Below are 16246 nucleotides of genomic sequence, written 5' to 3'. Positions count from 1 at the left end.
ATGTGATCAGTGTTGGTCATTACTCAAAAAAGTCATGTACTACACATATTACACAGAACTGCCTTCTTAAAAGTGATGCAGTAATTACTCCCAGGAGAAAGTAATTCATTACATTACTTGTTACATTACTTTCACGTTTCTCTGTAAAATGACCTGAACTGCATTGTCTCATAATTATCATTTAACATTGTAAACCTATAGGGTGTAGTCCCACACACCAACACAGTTCTTTATCCTTATGAGGACACACATATCATCTTTTTCTTAGGTGGTGATAGCCGCAGTGATTCTACTTTACCTGAACAGGTACAAACAGAGGCTGCCTCATAGGACAGCCAGATTACAAATATGTGACGTTATAAAATATGATGCATTATTGTAGATTAAACAAAATATAAAGGTGAACCCAACCTTAAACATTTGCAGCAGTTATATTAATTCATATAACACTGATGTAATAATAGCCATTAACACTGTTTTACCTCGTGAGATATTTTGAGAGTGTTTTTTTTTTTTTTTACTTTTGCTAAAAGGATGCTTCTAAAAACCATCATGTGGATTGTCCGATAATAAATAATTAAATGACTAATTATTTGACTGTTGTCAAAGCACCCACCTTGCAGAGAAGGCAAAATCAACCTAAAGTTAAAATAATGTGTTTAAATTTACTAGTCAGCACAAGTTTGACTTCATATCAAGACCTCAGGAGGACAATTCATTTTAAGGTTTCAGTTCAAGTACACAGATCATTGTAATTAGCCTCTAAACAGCTTAGCACTGATGTGTTTATCTATCATTATATTATATTATATTATATTATATTATATTATATTATATTATATTATATTATATTATATTATATTATATTATAATGCATTAAGACCTCACAGTCAAAGGGTTTTAGAAACTCTGCCTATCTTGCTGGAGACAATGGCTTTATTTAAGATAAGATAAGATAAACCTTTATTAGTTCCACATGTGAGAAATGTTTTGGTCACGGCAGAGAGTACAAACAAACCTATTAGAATAGAATAAGATAAAATAGAATAACATACTATACAAAATAGATTAAAATACTTTGTTATGTTAGAAAATTGCTCTTGGTAATATTGCACAGGGTGAAACAGGGTGAAAGTTACCATTGTGCATTGGATGTGTGTGTGTGTCTGTCTGCATGTGTGTGGTCATCTGCAGAGACCATGTTGTGGAGTCTGACAGCAGTAGGAAGGAAAGACCTGTGAAATCTCTCCGTCCCACACCGTGGGTGCTGCAGCCACTGAAGGAGCTGCTCAGTGCTGTCACAGTCTGCTGCATGGGGTGGGAGATGTTGTCCAACAGGGATGACAGCTTAGCCACCATTCTTCTGTCACTCACCACCTCCACTGGGTCCAGAGGGCGTCCTAGAACAGAGCTGGCCCTTCTGATCAGCCTGTTCAGTCTCTTCCTGTCCCCGGCAGAGAGGCTGCTGCCCCAGCAGACCACATTGTAAAAGATGGCTGAGGCCACCACAGAATCATAGAAGGTCTTTAGGAGTGGGCCCTCCACTCCAAAAGACCTGAGTCTCTGCAGCAGGTACAGCCTGCTCTGCCCTTTCCTGTAGAGGGCGCCTGAATTATGAGTCCAGTCCAGTTTATTGTTCAGATGAACACCAAGGTACCTGTAGCTGTCCACAGCCTCGATGTCCATACCTTGGATGTTAAGTGGTTGCAGTGGAGGATGTTTGTGCCTGTGGAAGTCTACCACCAGCTCCTTGGATTTTCTAGTGTTTTTCTAGTTATATAGAATAAAGAAATAAATTCATCATTGCTTCACAAAATATTAACATTGTATTGCATGATGTATGAGGTGAGGAAACGTAAAAGTGCAATGTGTCCATATGAGAAATAGGTTCTCAGTACGCTAACATGTCAGCATATGAGTGAGTTATTCATATATACATGTATGCAGTTATATACATGTATACACACAAAAGAACACAGGGAGATTACAAACAGGTGGGGAACACAGCTGGGAATAATTGACAAGACGAGACAGGGGAAGCAAAACTGAATACACTGACATCAGACATGAACCTTCAAAGTTAAACAGGAAACAAGAGACAATTCACAAGACACAGACTTGACACTGAACTAAAAGCTATAAGAGCTTGAGTAACCCTCCACCAGTTTGAGATTTGCTGTGACCCTCTGCATGCATGTCTCCCCATCCGGATGGTTTATACTCATAAAGTGTTGAATTGTATGGAATAAAAGATTGTTGATTGAGCATTTATACACCGAGTATTGTTCTTCCTTCAGCCCAAAGATCGAAAGAATTGGGAGGATATAACATTAGTAACAGCAAATTAGTCAGAAATGTAAAAATATGAATGTTTAACAGTAACTTTGATCATAAATCATGAATGGGGTTTAATGAAACATCTACACAGGTGTACAGAGGCCCGTTTTCAGCAGTAACACCTCCTTTGTTCCATTATGTAACCAACTGTCTGTTTATCATGTTAAAGCCCAACTAATCAGTCAACAAACTTTTATCGAATAACATCAACACTGACCAAAATTATTTTGTCAACTAAGATAGTAATACATTTGGTCACATTAGAGTCTTGAACGCCCCATTTTCTCTTCCTTATTCTGATTACATCAAGTTTGCACTTTTCTATAAAAACACTGGCACTCACATATCTTCAAAACCCTCAGGGTTTTTTTTTCTCAGTTTCACAAATGGAATAGTTTTTATTTCTTAAAATAAAATTAAAAAAAAGTTTTCCCTTTTGTAGAATAATTGCAATTAACAGCAAAATCATCGAAGACTGGTGTGTTTAAATTTAGCAGTTAGTGCAAGTTCGACTTTATATTAAGACTTCAGTATGAAACCATCTTTGAAACAGCTTTCAGTTCAAGCAGACGTGTCAGGTGAGTATTTGAACCAATGAATGTGGATCAGTTCTACAGTCATCGGTCTATCCCAGACCATCCCAGCTTGCAGGGCAGATTATCGACTACACCTTGAGTGGGGGTGGGGTTAACATTTTGCACAGTCTGTTGTCTTTTGTTTGTTGTTTCTAGATTAAGTTTTCTACATATTTCATTAGCACAGTTTGTATTGTATTACAACATTATATATGTGCATTTGTAGGAATTCTTCATGAGCCAAAAGAACATACCGTCTTTCTAGTCCCTGTTCTGCTTCTTGTTGTCATCTTTTCAGCTGAAGGTTTTTCAAGAAGGTTTTACAACAACCTGATTAATAGCTGAAAATAGAAAATACAACTTGAACACACAGTTTTCCAAATTGTAGGAGATGAAAGATAGCAGTCCGACATGTTTTTAATGTGAGTGTTAAATGACACCTGACTAAAAATCTTCACAGTGTCACCGTTTTGGCCAAGGTAATGACATCAATAGTAAACATCTTATTTGACACCATGTTTCTAAGATTTATATACAAAGTACAATAACCTTGGTTTTTCTGAATTTAGAATTAGAAAACTAATTAGAGGTCCAGGTCTTTATGTCTGCAGTTTATTTGTGTCATTTGGCTTCATAAGTAACAAGTACAACTGGGTATGCTGATGAACGCTGATCTGAGGCCAAGAAGAACAAGCAGAAGCCATAAGAAGGTCATGATTAACCCGCAGTAGTGTTTCTGTGCTATGACGAACTCTGACTGCAAATCTTCAAATTAGTTGGATTTTAGAAAAAACAGAACCTGTAAAAGCCATTTCAGACTTAAAAGAACAATAAATATAAAGATTAGCTGGAAACTTGAAATACTAAAAAGAACACCTGAGACGCTGTTGGTCAGTCACGTGAACCTGCAGGTGCCACCGTGCTATTACAGAACATTAATGTTTTTATTTATTCAGTCAATTAAGAGTAAGGAGGGACATTTTCCACCTTCATGCAACACACACAAACACACACAGAGTTGTCAAACTGCAATTACGTCCTGTTGCATCCATTCAAAGCCCCTCTGCCATGTTTCTCATTATAAACTGGTTCCAGCATGTTCCTGGTAATTAGCACAGAGTCACCCTGCTGCTGCATAACCAAACGACCGGAGCCAAGAAATTATAAAATGGAGGCACAAAGGGGCAAAAGGCAAAAGTGACAAGAAGACGAGGAACCAGAAGCTGACGGACAGCAAAAGAAGCGAGATGGCTCAGAGAAGAATCAGGGGAGGCAAACTCATGATGGGTGAGAAGAGCTCAGCCAATACAAAGCTTTACAGTGCTCTACAGATCATTTACTTGCTTAAAAAATGTAAAGAAATGAAAAACATTAAACCTGAGATTCTACCCATGAGAGGATTTTAGCTTAATTACATTTAGAACCAATATTACCAGTTTGCTCACCAGCTCACAATCAAAGTTTTGGTCTTTAGCAACCACATTTCGGAAATCTCTCGCACAAATATTCATTTAAATGTGATAGATTTGGAAGACAAAAATTACCATACATCAGAGATGTAGTATATATATGATATGAAAAATTATTCCTTCAATCATTCATCTTAGAAAAATAATTTACAAAGATGTGAAATAACCTGCATTTATTTTTTGTTTATTTATGATTCACTGCACCAGATTTAATAAACGGCTAATATTATGAGTATAAAGCCACGGCATTGCTCAAATTCTATTATTGTTGGTTTGGCAGCCCTTAAGAGGACAGCGCTAATAATAATGATAAATGAAAACTTTTATTTTAAACTTTTACAGCTATTTGTATGAGACCTTTTATAGAACAGGTTAAAATGTAGCTGAAAGACTGCTTGAGGAGTGTACTTATTAAATAAAAGGGAAAAAGCCAAAAGGACACCAAACTGTGGCCCTGCAGCTGCTTTCTCTAACTCTGCCTCCGCTCATCTTTTCATGCTTCACAGTGTTGTGTGTGGTGGCAATGTGCAGAGCCGTCCCCATCAACGACCTCATCGATCGAGCCTCTCAACAGTCTGACAAACTGCACGCGCTCAGCACGATGCTCACCCAGGAGCTGGTCTGTACCTGTGTGTGTGTCTGTGTGTGTGTCTGTGTGTCTGTGTCTGTCTGTGTTTGCACTGTAAATAAAATGTCACAGTCTCCCTAAACATAAAAAACACAAACTTCCTGTTTAAACCCTGATCAGCGATGCTTCCTTATTAGCTCGACATGCAGTGCAGTGGGTCTGCTTGAAGCGGCCTCATTAGCAGTTTTCTAAGTTACAACATTTGGTTAAACTCTTGAAAAAGCAGCAGCCTTTGTGTTGAATTAAAGCCTGCCAAGCAGTTGTTGATTATAAGATAAGTTAAGATAACCTTTATTAGTCCCACACTTGGGAAATTTGTTTTGTTACAGCAGAAAGTATGTATGGTCGGAAGGGTAAGATGGCTCTGGCAAAAGGTCGGCAGCCTTAACCCAGTTTCCTTCATGGGTCGACCTTCAGGATCAATAAAGTTTTACTGAATTGAGCTGAAAAGTGGATAGTGCAAAGTTATATAGAAAAATTAGAAAAACACTGGAATAAGATAAGAATAAGATACTGTACACAACTGTACACAATAGAATAGAATAAAATAAAAATACTATATACAATAGAATATAATAGAATAAAATAGAATAAAATAGAATACAAATGCTATTTACAATTGAGTATAATACAACAATGCCAGAAAAGAGTATTGCACTTAGTGTTCAAAGGAGCTTGCAAAGAAAAGCGTCTGGACTTCTTTAAGTTACTTGAAGACGTTTCACCTCTCATCCGAGAAGCTTCTTCAGTTCTAAGGTCAAATGGTGGAGAGTCCCAGATATAAACCTAGTGGGAGTATCCCCCCACAGAGGGACAAAAGGACCCCCTGATGATCCTCTAATCGCCTGAGCCAAGGTGTGAAACTGGGTGTGGGTCCCAATCAGCCAGAGTTTCGGGTGTGTTCATTGTGAAACCTGGCCCCACCTTATCATGCGAATTCCTGAGGTCAGATGGCCCAGGATGTGAGTGGGCGTTAAGGCGTCTGGGAAGGGATCTCACTTAGTGTTATTGCTATCAGTGATCAATAAAAGTCAGCATGCTAAAGCCTGAACAATCTGTCTGATTTTTTTCCCATTTATTTAAACAGCAGGGCTCTGAAGTATTCCCTATAGACAGGGTTCACGCGTGCCACACCTCCTCTCTACAGACCCCCACTGACAAGGAACAAGCACTTCAAGTATCAGTAAGTCATTTTACTTCATCTTGTTTTTTGCAACCTTGCCTACTCTCTGTCACACTGTTGCTATGTCATATCTCTAATATCTTCAATATCTCTGCATCTCTGCTCACACAAGGCACAATTTATTCAAGAGCCCCTTCAAACAGTAGTTTAAAGCCAACGAGAACAAAGGTGTCTTCATCTCACTGAGACATATGTGCACACATGTTTTCCTCTCTGTTTTCGCCAAATCTCCTTCACCTTATTGTTTTGATTTCTCCTCTAGGAGTCAGATCTGTTGTCCCTGGCTCGCTCCCTCCTGCAGGCTTGGTCGGACCCTCTTGTAGTCCTGTCCTCCTCTACTAATGTCCTCCCGTACTCAGCCCAAAGCACCTTATCCAAAACTATCCAGAAGATGCAGGAGCACTCCAAAGACCTCAAGGATGGCCTGGATATACTATCTAGCAAGGTGTGTTGGCTGCAAACAATAATTTCTGAATATACATTTATTTGAACCAAGAATATTTTTAAAAAAAAAGTCAAATAAAAATAATTTTTCCCGGACTCTGCTTGTGTCCAGATGGGTCCAGCTGCTCAGACCATCACTTCACTTCCATTCATAGAAACCAATGAGATCGGCCAGGACAAGATTACCAAACTGCTGTCCTGCTTTCGCCGGGACTCTCACAAGATCGACAGCTTCTTGAAAGTCCTGCGCTGCCGGGCAGCAAACATGCAACCCCAGATGTGCTGAAGAGTGGCTGTCCAGCCTGAATCTGTGAAAAGATCGTTCTTACAGCTTCTATTGCTTATCAAATAGAGAATTGCTCATGATAGAAATTTGCTGTCTTAGATATTATCTGGTTTGCTAATTAGTAAGCTTTTTAGGCTCCAGGGATTAAGGATAAGCAGGAATTATAAGGCAGGAAACTATCCATGGTTTGACTCTTTTAGCACAGTGAGTAAAACAGTGATCTTACCTTCCACTGAGCTAATTCTGTGTGTAAAATCTCTGTGACTCCTCCTTGTCTTTTCCTTCTGTTGCAGCAGAATCCCCTGAAAGCTAATCTACTAAAGCTGAAATCTAGGGCTTCAATGAAGAGTTATGTTTTCTTCCTAACTAGTGCTTAGTTGATGAGAAACTGCAGCATTTGACTTGAGTCGTGTCTTTTAAAAAGCTTTGTGAATTCAGTGCCTTTTAAGTAAACTATTTCTTTAAAATCGGTATTTCAATAAAAAAAAAAAGAATCTTGCACGGTGAAATTCTGTTATTTATGTGTTTGTTTGTTTTTTCATGGGAAATGCAATACCTGTGGAAAGAATAGGAATACACTCAAATTTCTTGGTGACCATAGACTGTATATAAAAGACAGACCTCACAGATGTTTCACAGTGGTGTTACCTACAGAATTGTTGATTCACATTTTAAAGCGTCAATTTGACAGTACGGTGGCACGGTGGTTAGCACTGTGTTGGCCCTGCCACAGACTGGCGACCTGTCCAGGGTGAACCCCGCCTCTCTCTCTCTCTATATATATATATATATGTACACTCCCGCATTATAAGGCACATTAAGCGAAACAAAACAGTCAGATAAGTCAAACTTAACTCATTCTTCTTGCTTCTTCTACTTCCGTACCATTAATTGTTTAATGCTGAATTCTCTGGCAGCTGCTCTATTCCCATGTTCTGCTCATGAAAACAGGGTTTGATCTTTAGTTTCATTTTATAAACTGGACTTATTTTTCTACAAAGGTTTGAACTTTGAGAGTGTTTAAACAAGAGAGAAAAGTGTGAAAATGTAATAATACTTATTATTATTATGATACTCTAATGCAATTTTCTCCTCTTTTCTCTCCCACCATGGTGGGGACCATTGGCCCAGGGCCGCCCATACGGGCGCTCCGGCCCTGTCGGTGGGTTTAATCTACCCCACACTGAGCAGCGCGCTGTTCAGAGCAGCAGAGCGCTCCATCAGCCTGGTAAGCCGACACCTATCTGCCACGTTCATTCCTTCTCAGCGGATCCACTGCTTTGCTTCGGACATGAAGAACAAACATAACCAACAGGTGAAGACATCGGCTTCCAACCGATTCGACATGTCCAGCTTTGAGGTGTCACTCCAGCAACTCAACGATCTGTTGACGGACGAAAGCGGCTTATACAGCTGGCCAACAAAACACTTCCACGAGGTCTACCAGAGGATATACGTCGGCAATGCGTGAGTCATTGTTGTCATGTATAAAGCGCTTTTTATAGACAATACAAATCCTTAATTATGACCACGTGTTTGTAAAAAGCCTGTATCATTCTGAAAATATGCTCATACGTGCAGGATGCACTATGAAACTTACAGAAAAATATGGAGAATATGAATGAAGTTATTATTGTTATTCGATTATACCTATATGACGAGGAAAGGTCAGCCTGCAGAGAGGATTCACTGAGTAATGAAAGATGTAAACACATCATTGCATCTGTTTGCTTTGCACGCTTCACTCATGCGCTGTAGAAAGATCTAGACGCTCCAGAGAATAAATACTTTAGCTTGAGCTTACTAAAAGGACTTATTGCTATTAACCAGCACTGTCACATATGTGACATATTTTGATTTGTTAAAAATCGTATGGTATGGCAAAATCCATTTTTTCTCTTGTCTGAGTGTGAAATAAAATAAAAGGATGCAGGAAACCAACCAGCATACCATGGCCTTCACAGTCTGTTTAATTTTTGAAGAGGTGGAGGGGAGAGGGAAAAATGGTAGGAGTGGAGGAGTTTATAAATAGCTCATGTTCTTAACCTGCAGAGCATCCACAGAGGCATGCTCTACTTTTACTGATTTCTGCATGGTCAGCATTGATGGCACACTGAACTGTGTTGAATTAATTTTTTTGAAATGATAAACTATACCTCAGACATCCAGGATCCAGGATGTCTGAAATCACGTTTTATTTGTAGCCTATAGCATGTTTGAACAACAGACGTTGACCCAAAGTTAGAGACGGACACATTTATTTTCCAGTACTCCAAAAAGTACAGTTTGAAAATACATGAAAAGCTAAGAGGTGTCTGTTATAGTACTGTGGAAAATCAAAATCACAAAATGTGTTTCAGAATTTGTAAATTGATGAGCTGATTCATCACATAAGTCAGTGCTTTCCCCTAAAGCTTATAAAGCCCCTCTATAAGTTAAACGTATCGGCAATTGAAATACAATTAGAGGGCTGCTCTAAGAAGCATGTTAAGGAAAGTGAAATACAGGCCAACGTAGAGGGATTGGTTTAAATTTACTTCAGTTAAATGTTATTAATATAGTACCAGTCATCTCATTGGGCTTTATATTATAGAGAGTGAATGATCTGTATTAGTAGCATGTGGCAACAGTGGGGAGGAAGAAAGACAAGACAGACATAAAAAAGGAAATAGGACAAAACACTAAGTTCATTTGCCATGGGGAGGAGCTTGCCTAGTTAAGCATGCACTAAGAAGGATGAGTACAAGATGCCAAAGACACCCAGAAAACATGGTTAAAACTCTCATCTCCCTGGTGACAGCTGGTTGAAGTACGACCGCACATGTTTACATTGTTTCTGCACAGAGAAGAAGGGTAATGAGACTGTCTCTGTGTAATGAGCATTTTTTAAAACAGAAACTAACCCAGTTGGTAGATGGTTGTAAACAGATGGCCACACAATGTCTTTTGCACTTACTCAGATTCTTATAAGTGGAACATTTAGATGTGCATAAGCTACTTATGCACAACCAGAACTTCTCTGTACATAACGTACACAACGTTAGCACTATAAACCCAGGGATGCAACCAGGTGATTATGAAAATGGTTAGCTCAATAAAACAATGACACAATGGCCCCAAACAATGACTGAGGTGTTTGTGTTTTACTTCTCTTTTTTCCAATAAGAAACTGTAATACACAATGATATAGCAGAAACCTGTTCTTGAACACAATCTTTGTCCTGCTAGAAAGTCTAAGGAGGACATTCAAATGAGGTTCAAATGGTGATATCTATGGCATCAGCTGAACTTTTATTTTTGACTTATGTTTCAAACAGGAATGTTCCAAAGTACTTTTAGTTTACCCCGATGATGTTAACAAGTGTGTCTCAAAATGTAGACTTCAGATGTTTAGCTGAAATCTTTCATTGTATATTACACGTGTGGAGTTTAAAAGAAGTAAGTCTGTAGCAGATTTGACCTCCAAGACGTTAAAGAAGCTTTCAGTTGATGTCGGGTAGTTTTTGGAGCTTGATCGTGGTAGAAACAATCTTTTTTTTCTTTTTCAAAATTGTCTTTTAAGAGTGATTATACAAATGACATGAAGCATGTTCATGAAGCTTTAGAGGCTCTGATTCAGTGGAATCAGACATTTGTTTAACTTTGTTCATAATCTCTGTGATAGCTAGCCTAAGTGTTAGCTTACTATAATGAAACATTTGCTGCTAACACGCAACACTACATGGCATCTTCTTATCTCACGCTCAGAAACACTCTTTCCCCCCAATAAACATAACCAATTCTAAAAGGTAGTCACAATGTTTATTAGATGACAGATAATCATGTTTTTTTAATCATATAATATAATTGATAATTACTGGAATTCTAATGAATTAATGCACATGTTAAAGTTTGATGTAAACATCATTTGAATTCCTTCACAGCTCTTTAATGTAAGCTGTATGCAGTGAGGAATATTCTAGATTTGAAAGAAAATAAATTTTACATGGCTGACTCTAAAAGCTTTACAGCAGCACTTTTGTTTTTTAGACCAGTGAGTCATAGCAAGACCTCTCTAGTATATGTGAAGGACAGAGCAGAAGCCCTCTCTGTTAGATCTCAACAAATGTCCTCCTCACAAACATAGGCTTGGATAGATAAGGGAAGCATATCTGCACATAACATGCACCCACGCATCCTTCTTCCTCAGCTGCTGTGTTTATGCTTTCATGTATCTGTCCTGATTCCACTGAGCTGGCGTGCAGTTTGAGCACCAGTCTGCAGTCTGCTCTATTTTTAGCTCTTTACATCTCTGAGGCAGGAGGTGCTAAGTGAGGCAGCCTTCCCAGAAGTTCACAGTGAAAAGAAGCACATCTCTCTGAGGCACAGCAGTGCATTTATATGATGGGAAAAGGAAACATGAGTGACACTACACTTCCTTCTTTAGCTTGCAGTCTTGTGTTCTCCAGAGGAATCTGTTAAAACTGAAGAAACACCATCAGCAACAGCTCAGGTTCATTAACCTGTAATTGCTAGTGAGCATAGACTGTATATAAAAGATGAATACAGTCACCGTGATATCAACCACTGGTTAGGGATGGGCCTTTGTGAAGGTGCTAAAAGCAAGGGGTGGATCTGACTATTATAACTACTGATATAATCCTTGTTTGACCTTAAATCATCAATGGAGTCCATGAATGTTCTAGAGATTTACAGCCCATAGTTACCTGATTCAGAAAAACATTTATTACCTTGTTGCAGAATGAATAATGAATGAACAACATGAATTGTGTTTTGTGTTGTAAAAGCAAGAAATGCACAGGTGTTGTTAATGTTGGCTTATTTCCATTAAGTCACACTTAGCCAGCGGGCTTCCATAATATATAGTTTAAAACAAATCACAGTTTTTCTGGAGCCATGTTTCCATATTTAGTTTCTCAGTTTTAGCACCGTTACCTTGAAATTATTTCATTTGATAGTCTGGCGTCTGCTGGCCTCTGCTGGACACTCCCAGCACTCCTCCTCACAGCCAGACTGCACTGATTTCAGTGCATGAATTAACTGCATGTGAAAAAATTGTCATTAGATAATTGCCAATGTTTATAATGAACTCAACAATGGTGCCATTCAAAGCAACCTAACTGCCAGTTTTAGCCATGAATGGGTATTTTGTTTACTCTTCGTGCTTGCTGCAGATAAAGTTTGAGAGAATAGGAACCAAATGCGGATAAATGAAAGCCAAGGACGTAGTTCTGTGCAGCAAACATATCTAACAGTGCAAAGACAGGGAGCAAGACAGATACTGGCAGCACATCAGTAAGCAAGGGAGGCGGGTTTGTTCTTTTAGTCATAATCACTCTTTTATTCTACTTTCAAATTCAATTTTAATTCTCTAGTATCGTGTCACAGCAACAGTAATCTGCAGAAAGGACCTACAGTATCAGAGAGAGAGCTCCAACAATCAGATGATCCCATAAGATCAAGCATTTAGCAGTGGTGGGGAGGAAGAACTCATTTTTAACAGGAAGAGGCCAACAGCAGAACGAGGACAGTCGTCTGCTGTTTCTGGTTGGGAGTTGAGAGGAAAGAGATGACTACAAGAAGATCATATAGACAAACTGAGGTTACACAAAATTTTATGACATGCATTGTTTGCGATTGTGGCGAGTCCAAAGCCACACAGCGTAGAAATTTCACGAAAACCTTTTGCAGTAGTCCAAGCACTGAGTCAGAGGGGTCAGACTGTGTTTAGTGTGTTGTCACGTTGATATTTAGTACAACCTGTAAGGGCCCCTTCATATTGCATATTTGCTTCTGTTCTTTTCTTGATGCAGATTTGTGGCGACGAATGTGATGCGCCTGAAGCGCCTGGGCATCACCCACATCCTGAACGCTGCAGAGGGAAACTCCTTCATGCACGTCAACACCAGTGCTGAGTTCTATGCTGGCACAGGCATCATCTACCACGGCATACCGGCCAGCGACACAGACCACTTTGATATCAGCGTTTACTTTGAAGAGGCGGCCGATTTTATCGAGAAGGCTCTGGCATACAAAAACAAAAAAGGTCAGAATAGAGGAGCACACAGATGTATGTGAAGTATTTGAAAAAATACAGTCATATCACGCTAACTGCAAGAAGTTCTCGCCAGTCAAGACGCTGGCTAGAACTAAAAAGAAAGACAATGTTTGCTATTAGGTTGTAAAAGGAGTGGCAAGTTTCATAAGCTTCATACTTTGAGGCCAACACGTATTTGATTAGAATTAGATTTGTCAGGTGATAACTTTGCACAGGTTTGAGGGCTTTTGATCAAACGGTAACACCTGCATCTCTTTTCCTCTGTAGGTAAAGTGTACGTCCATTGCAGGGAGGGCTACAGCCGCTCGCCTACCTTAGTTATCGCCTACCTGATGTTGCAACAGAACATGGACATCCACACTGCTCTGGCCATGATCCGACAGAAAAGAGAGATCGGACCCAACGACGGCTTCCTTCGGCAGCTCTGTCGGCTAAACCAGAGGCTGTCCGCTGAGGGGAAGCTCTGGAACAAATGAGGCAGGCAGGAAAGCATGCTTATGCTTAATCGCACACCCGTCCTTTCACTTGTTCTACAGCCTGAACGAGCCACAAATATGTGAGGGAGTGCCTGCTAAACATGGAATTTAATGTGTAAATTCGGGTACACTGAATTCCCAGCATGTTTACAGGGTCTCACGTCTGTGAATATTACATTCATTTGAGCTCACCTCGTATTTTTCAGATCCAGTCTGTGTAGCGTAAATGTTTTCCTGTTGCTCACTGTTTCAGAGAACATTTTAAGATTAAGAAGTAAATGTTAATATACATTTATATATGTTGGAAGTGGTGAAAATTTAGATAGTATAGTGCTGTTTGATACTGTCACCGCCTTTTCTCATTGAAGCTTCCTTTCTCTTCCGCCCTCGTGGGGTCGAGCCCTTAGTGTTGGCTTCTCTCCTGAAAACACTGCCAAATGTCTCAGTGCCAGCCGCTGTCGAAGGGGACTTCAAGTGGACACTGTGATTTTTTTCAAATCGAATCAATGATTTTATTGCACTAGTTGGAAAGATATAATAGCTATTTTTCAACTTCTAATACTCTGACACTTATGTACAATATCGATGTTTAGTATATGCTTTAGGTAAGTGCACATATTCTGACCTCACATCTGATAGCCTGCCTCAAAAGTATTTTTCAGTCTAAACATCATTCTACAGTTATTGTGCTTTATAGAGAAATGTTAAAATGTTTTACATTGCCAAATGGTTACCTTTTTATTAAAGAGAAACTAATGTACTTTAATATTATTGGACCTGCTAAAAATAACTGATTATTTATGAGAGTTGGATGAAAAGATTGACTGTAAAACACAAACCTACAGCTGCCAGTTAGCTTAGCACAAAGGAAAATGCTACGCTGTAGCACAGTAGCTAATATAAATATCAGAAGAATTATAGTTGGACATTTTGGTATATAGTATTTTTGTAGAAATTTAAACAAACAAGGAAAAGCATGTTAAATATTGAGCTTTACAGTTTTGTGTGTACCGTTATGCAAAGGTAGGCTCCTTTGTTTTGTTTTTTCTTTTTCTTATTTTTTAAGCTATGCTAGCTACCTGCTAAAAGTAGCTTTGTACATATTTAGTATACAAACACGTGGTATCAGAGAACTTCTAATACAGAGCTCAACAGTAACATACTCCCTTTTTTTAATGGTTTAGGTTCCATTTTTACCACTGATGTTTCAGAAAAACCTTAAATATAAACTTTTGGGTCATGAATCCAGCTAACAGGCTACAAGATAAATCATGACCATGAAGAGATTTGATTTTTAATCCCACTACAAATACCAGATACCACAGCAAATGATCCTTTTTATTATCCCAGTGCTGTATAATAGTTATGAGTAGTTAAGAATATCCTTTTTGAGCTTCTCCTGTGCGTGTACATGTGTGTGTAGTGGAGTATAGCTTAAATAATGATATGATACAGTGCTTCATTTGTTGCTGCAATCACTGTTCTCACAGTTTCTGAGAAAACCCCCCACAAATCTAAAATTTGAGGGTATCCATAAATCACATTTTTCAAAATAAAAGGGATAGAGATAAGCGGTACCGTTCAATTTGTTGTTCCTTTAGCCATTGAACTCCTTTCGCTTGCAGTCATTGAGGACCATCTTGCAAGTGCCCTCTGTTGAGCTTCTAACTGAAATACAGCTAAATGAGATTAACAGGACGTTGAATTGTGTTCCCTTATTGGCCCCAGTGGTATCAATCCAATCATCTAACTCTCATCATGACCATGAAACTATTTTTCAAAATATCAAACTCTTCCTTTAATGTTAGCTTTGGGAGATTTGAATTCTTCCACTGAGCAACTCTATAATTGTAAACTGATTGTAATGTTAATACTGCCAAAACAAGACAATTGTTTGCCAGTTGCTTCTCAGTCAACGCCTTTTGCACATTTGTATGTTCATATGAGTGTTTTTGTCAAACTATATCTAGTTTTATATTATACGGCAGCACGTCAAAGTAACACTTTTAGCCCTGTGTACACACAGCTGTGTATATCTGTGTATATCTGCTGAGTCATGGTGTGCATTATTAAGTGTGCATTATTCGTCACAATGTGCATTAGTGTGCCTGTGACTTGTGAATCATCATGTGCATTACTGAGTAGTGGTGATATAACTGGTCATGTCAGTAGACTTTCCGATGATGACACTGCTCTTATGAAGTGCACTTTATCCAATGACGCTGGTGATTGTTGTAGCTCTCTTTTCATATATTCATAAATAAATAAATGAAGTAAACATGGCTGTCTTTCTTTAATGTGTGGCTTCTTTCAAAGGAAAATATCTCAGGTGTGAGATCTCAGCATGCCAAGATCCACAGCTAGAATAGATTACACAATACATAATAGCAGCAGTTACACAATAGCACATTTTATTTTATCCCATCATACAGAATGCAGTACCACACAATAGTATTTTTTTACCAACAAGGAGATTCCCAAACAGTTATGAGGTGAAATGTTTGCATATCTCAGCATGATGTCCAGTGTGTCCTGAAAAAGGTCTGAAGCAGCAAAAGACGAAGTTTCAAGCCTAAAAGCAACAAAACAAAACAAGCCAAAAAAAAAAAAAAAAAACTGTCTACAGCAGATGAACAGTATCTTAAAGTCATGAACTCAAGAAGAAGAATCCAGATGTGACACAGGACCTTACAGATGATCTGGTGGCTGTCAAGAAGGCAGGGAGGGGGAAATGGGAGAAAAGAGTGTTTGAACTAAAAATCAATGGCAACAGGTTTCATGAAATGATAA

General features: G+C 38.8%; 2 protein-coding genes across 4 annotated transcripts; both read left to right on the top strand.

Annotated features, from left to right (window-relative positions):
• The first annotated feature begins 4159 nt into the window (after positions 1–4159).
• LOC146389245 (prolactin-2) lies at positions 4160–7384 on the top strand. 3 transcript variants are annotated; one of them, XM_084926979.1, is made up of 5 exons: positions 4160–4196; positions 4882–5000; positions 6100–6192; positions 6455–6637; positions 6749–7384. In XM_084926979.1, exons 1-5 carry the CDS (start codon positions 4160–4162, stop codon positions 6920–6922), a joined length of 606 nt encoding a protein of 201 aa, XP_084783105.1. In that variant the 3' UTR covers positions 6923–7384. The 3 variants fall into 3 exon arrangements, with proteins under 3 accessions (XP_084783105.1, XP_084783108.1, XP_084783106.1); XM_084926982.1 differs by having other exon boundaries at positions 4160–4199; positions 4888–5000; XM_084926980.1 differs by having other exon boundaries at positions 4160–4199; positions 4888–5000; positions 6097–6192.
• A 719-nt stretch (positions 7385–8103) lies between these two features.
• On the top strand, positions 8104–15734 carry LOC146389244 (dual specificity protein phosphatase 3-like). The gene is made up of 3 exons (XM_084926977.1): positions 8104–8389; positions 12736–12968; positions 13248–15734. Exons 1-3 carry the CDS (start codon positions 8214–8216, stop codon positions 13454–13456), a joined length of 618 nt encoding a protein of 205 aa, XP_084783103.1. The 5' UTR covers positions 8104–8213; the 3' UTR covers positions 13457–15734.
• The last annotated feature ends 512 nt before the right edge of the window (positions 15735–16246 follow it).

Source organism: Perissodus microlepis, chromosome 4 (genome assembly GCF_051167445.1).
Source record: "Perissodus microlepis isolate ML-2025 ecotype Zambia chromosome 4, ASM5116744v1, whole genome shotgun sequence".
Classification (NCBI taxonomy): Eukaryota; Metazoa; Chordata; class Actinopteri; order Cichliformes; family Cichlidae; genus Perissodus; species Perissodus microlepis.
The sequence above is the reverse complement of the archived record's forward strand: the minus strand, read 5'-3'. Positions and strand labels throughout refer to the sequence as shown.

What these genes read in the sequence shown, in the direction of transcription:
- LOC146389245 (XM_084926979.1), top strand. Translation starts at nt 4,160, where the DNA reads ATGGCTCAGAGAAGAATCAGGGGAGGCAAACTCATGA. An exon ending in CAGGGGAGGCAAACTCATGA is followed by an intron (nt 4,197 to 4,881) that starts TGGGTGAGAAGA and finishes TCTTTTCATGCT; the next exon opens with TCACAGTGTTGTGTGTGGTG. An exon ending in AACAAGCACTTCAAGTATCA is followed by an intron (nt 6,193 to 6,454) that starts GTAAGTCATTTT and finishes TTTCTCCTCTAG; the next exon opens with GAGTCAGATCTGTTGTCCCT.
- LOC146389244 (XM_084926977.1), top strand. Translation starts at nt 8,214, where the DNA reads ATGAAGAACAAACATAACCAACAGGTGAAGACATCGGCTTCCAACCGA. An exon ending in AGGATATACGTCGGCAATGC is followed by an intron (nt 8,390 to 12,735) that starts GTGAGTCATTGT and finishes TTCTTGATGCAG; the next exon opens with ATTTGTGGCGACGAATGTGA. An exon ending in GGCATACAAAAACAAAAAAG is followed by an intron (nt 12,969 to 13,247) that starts GTCAGAATAGAG and finishes TTTCCTCTGTAG; the next exon opens with GTAAAGTGTACGTCCATTGC.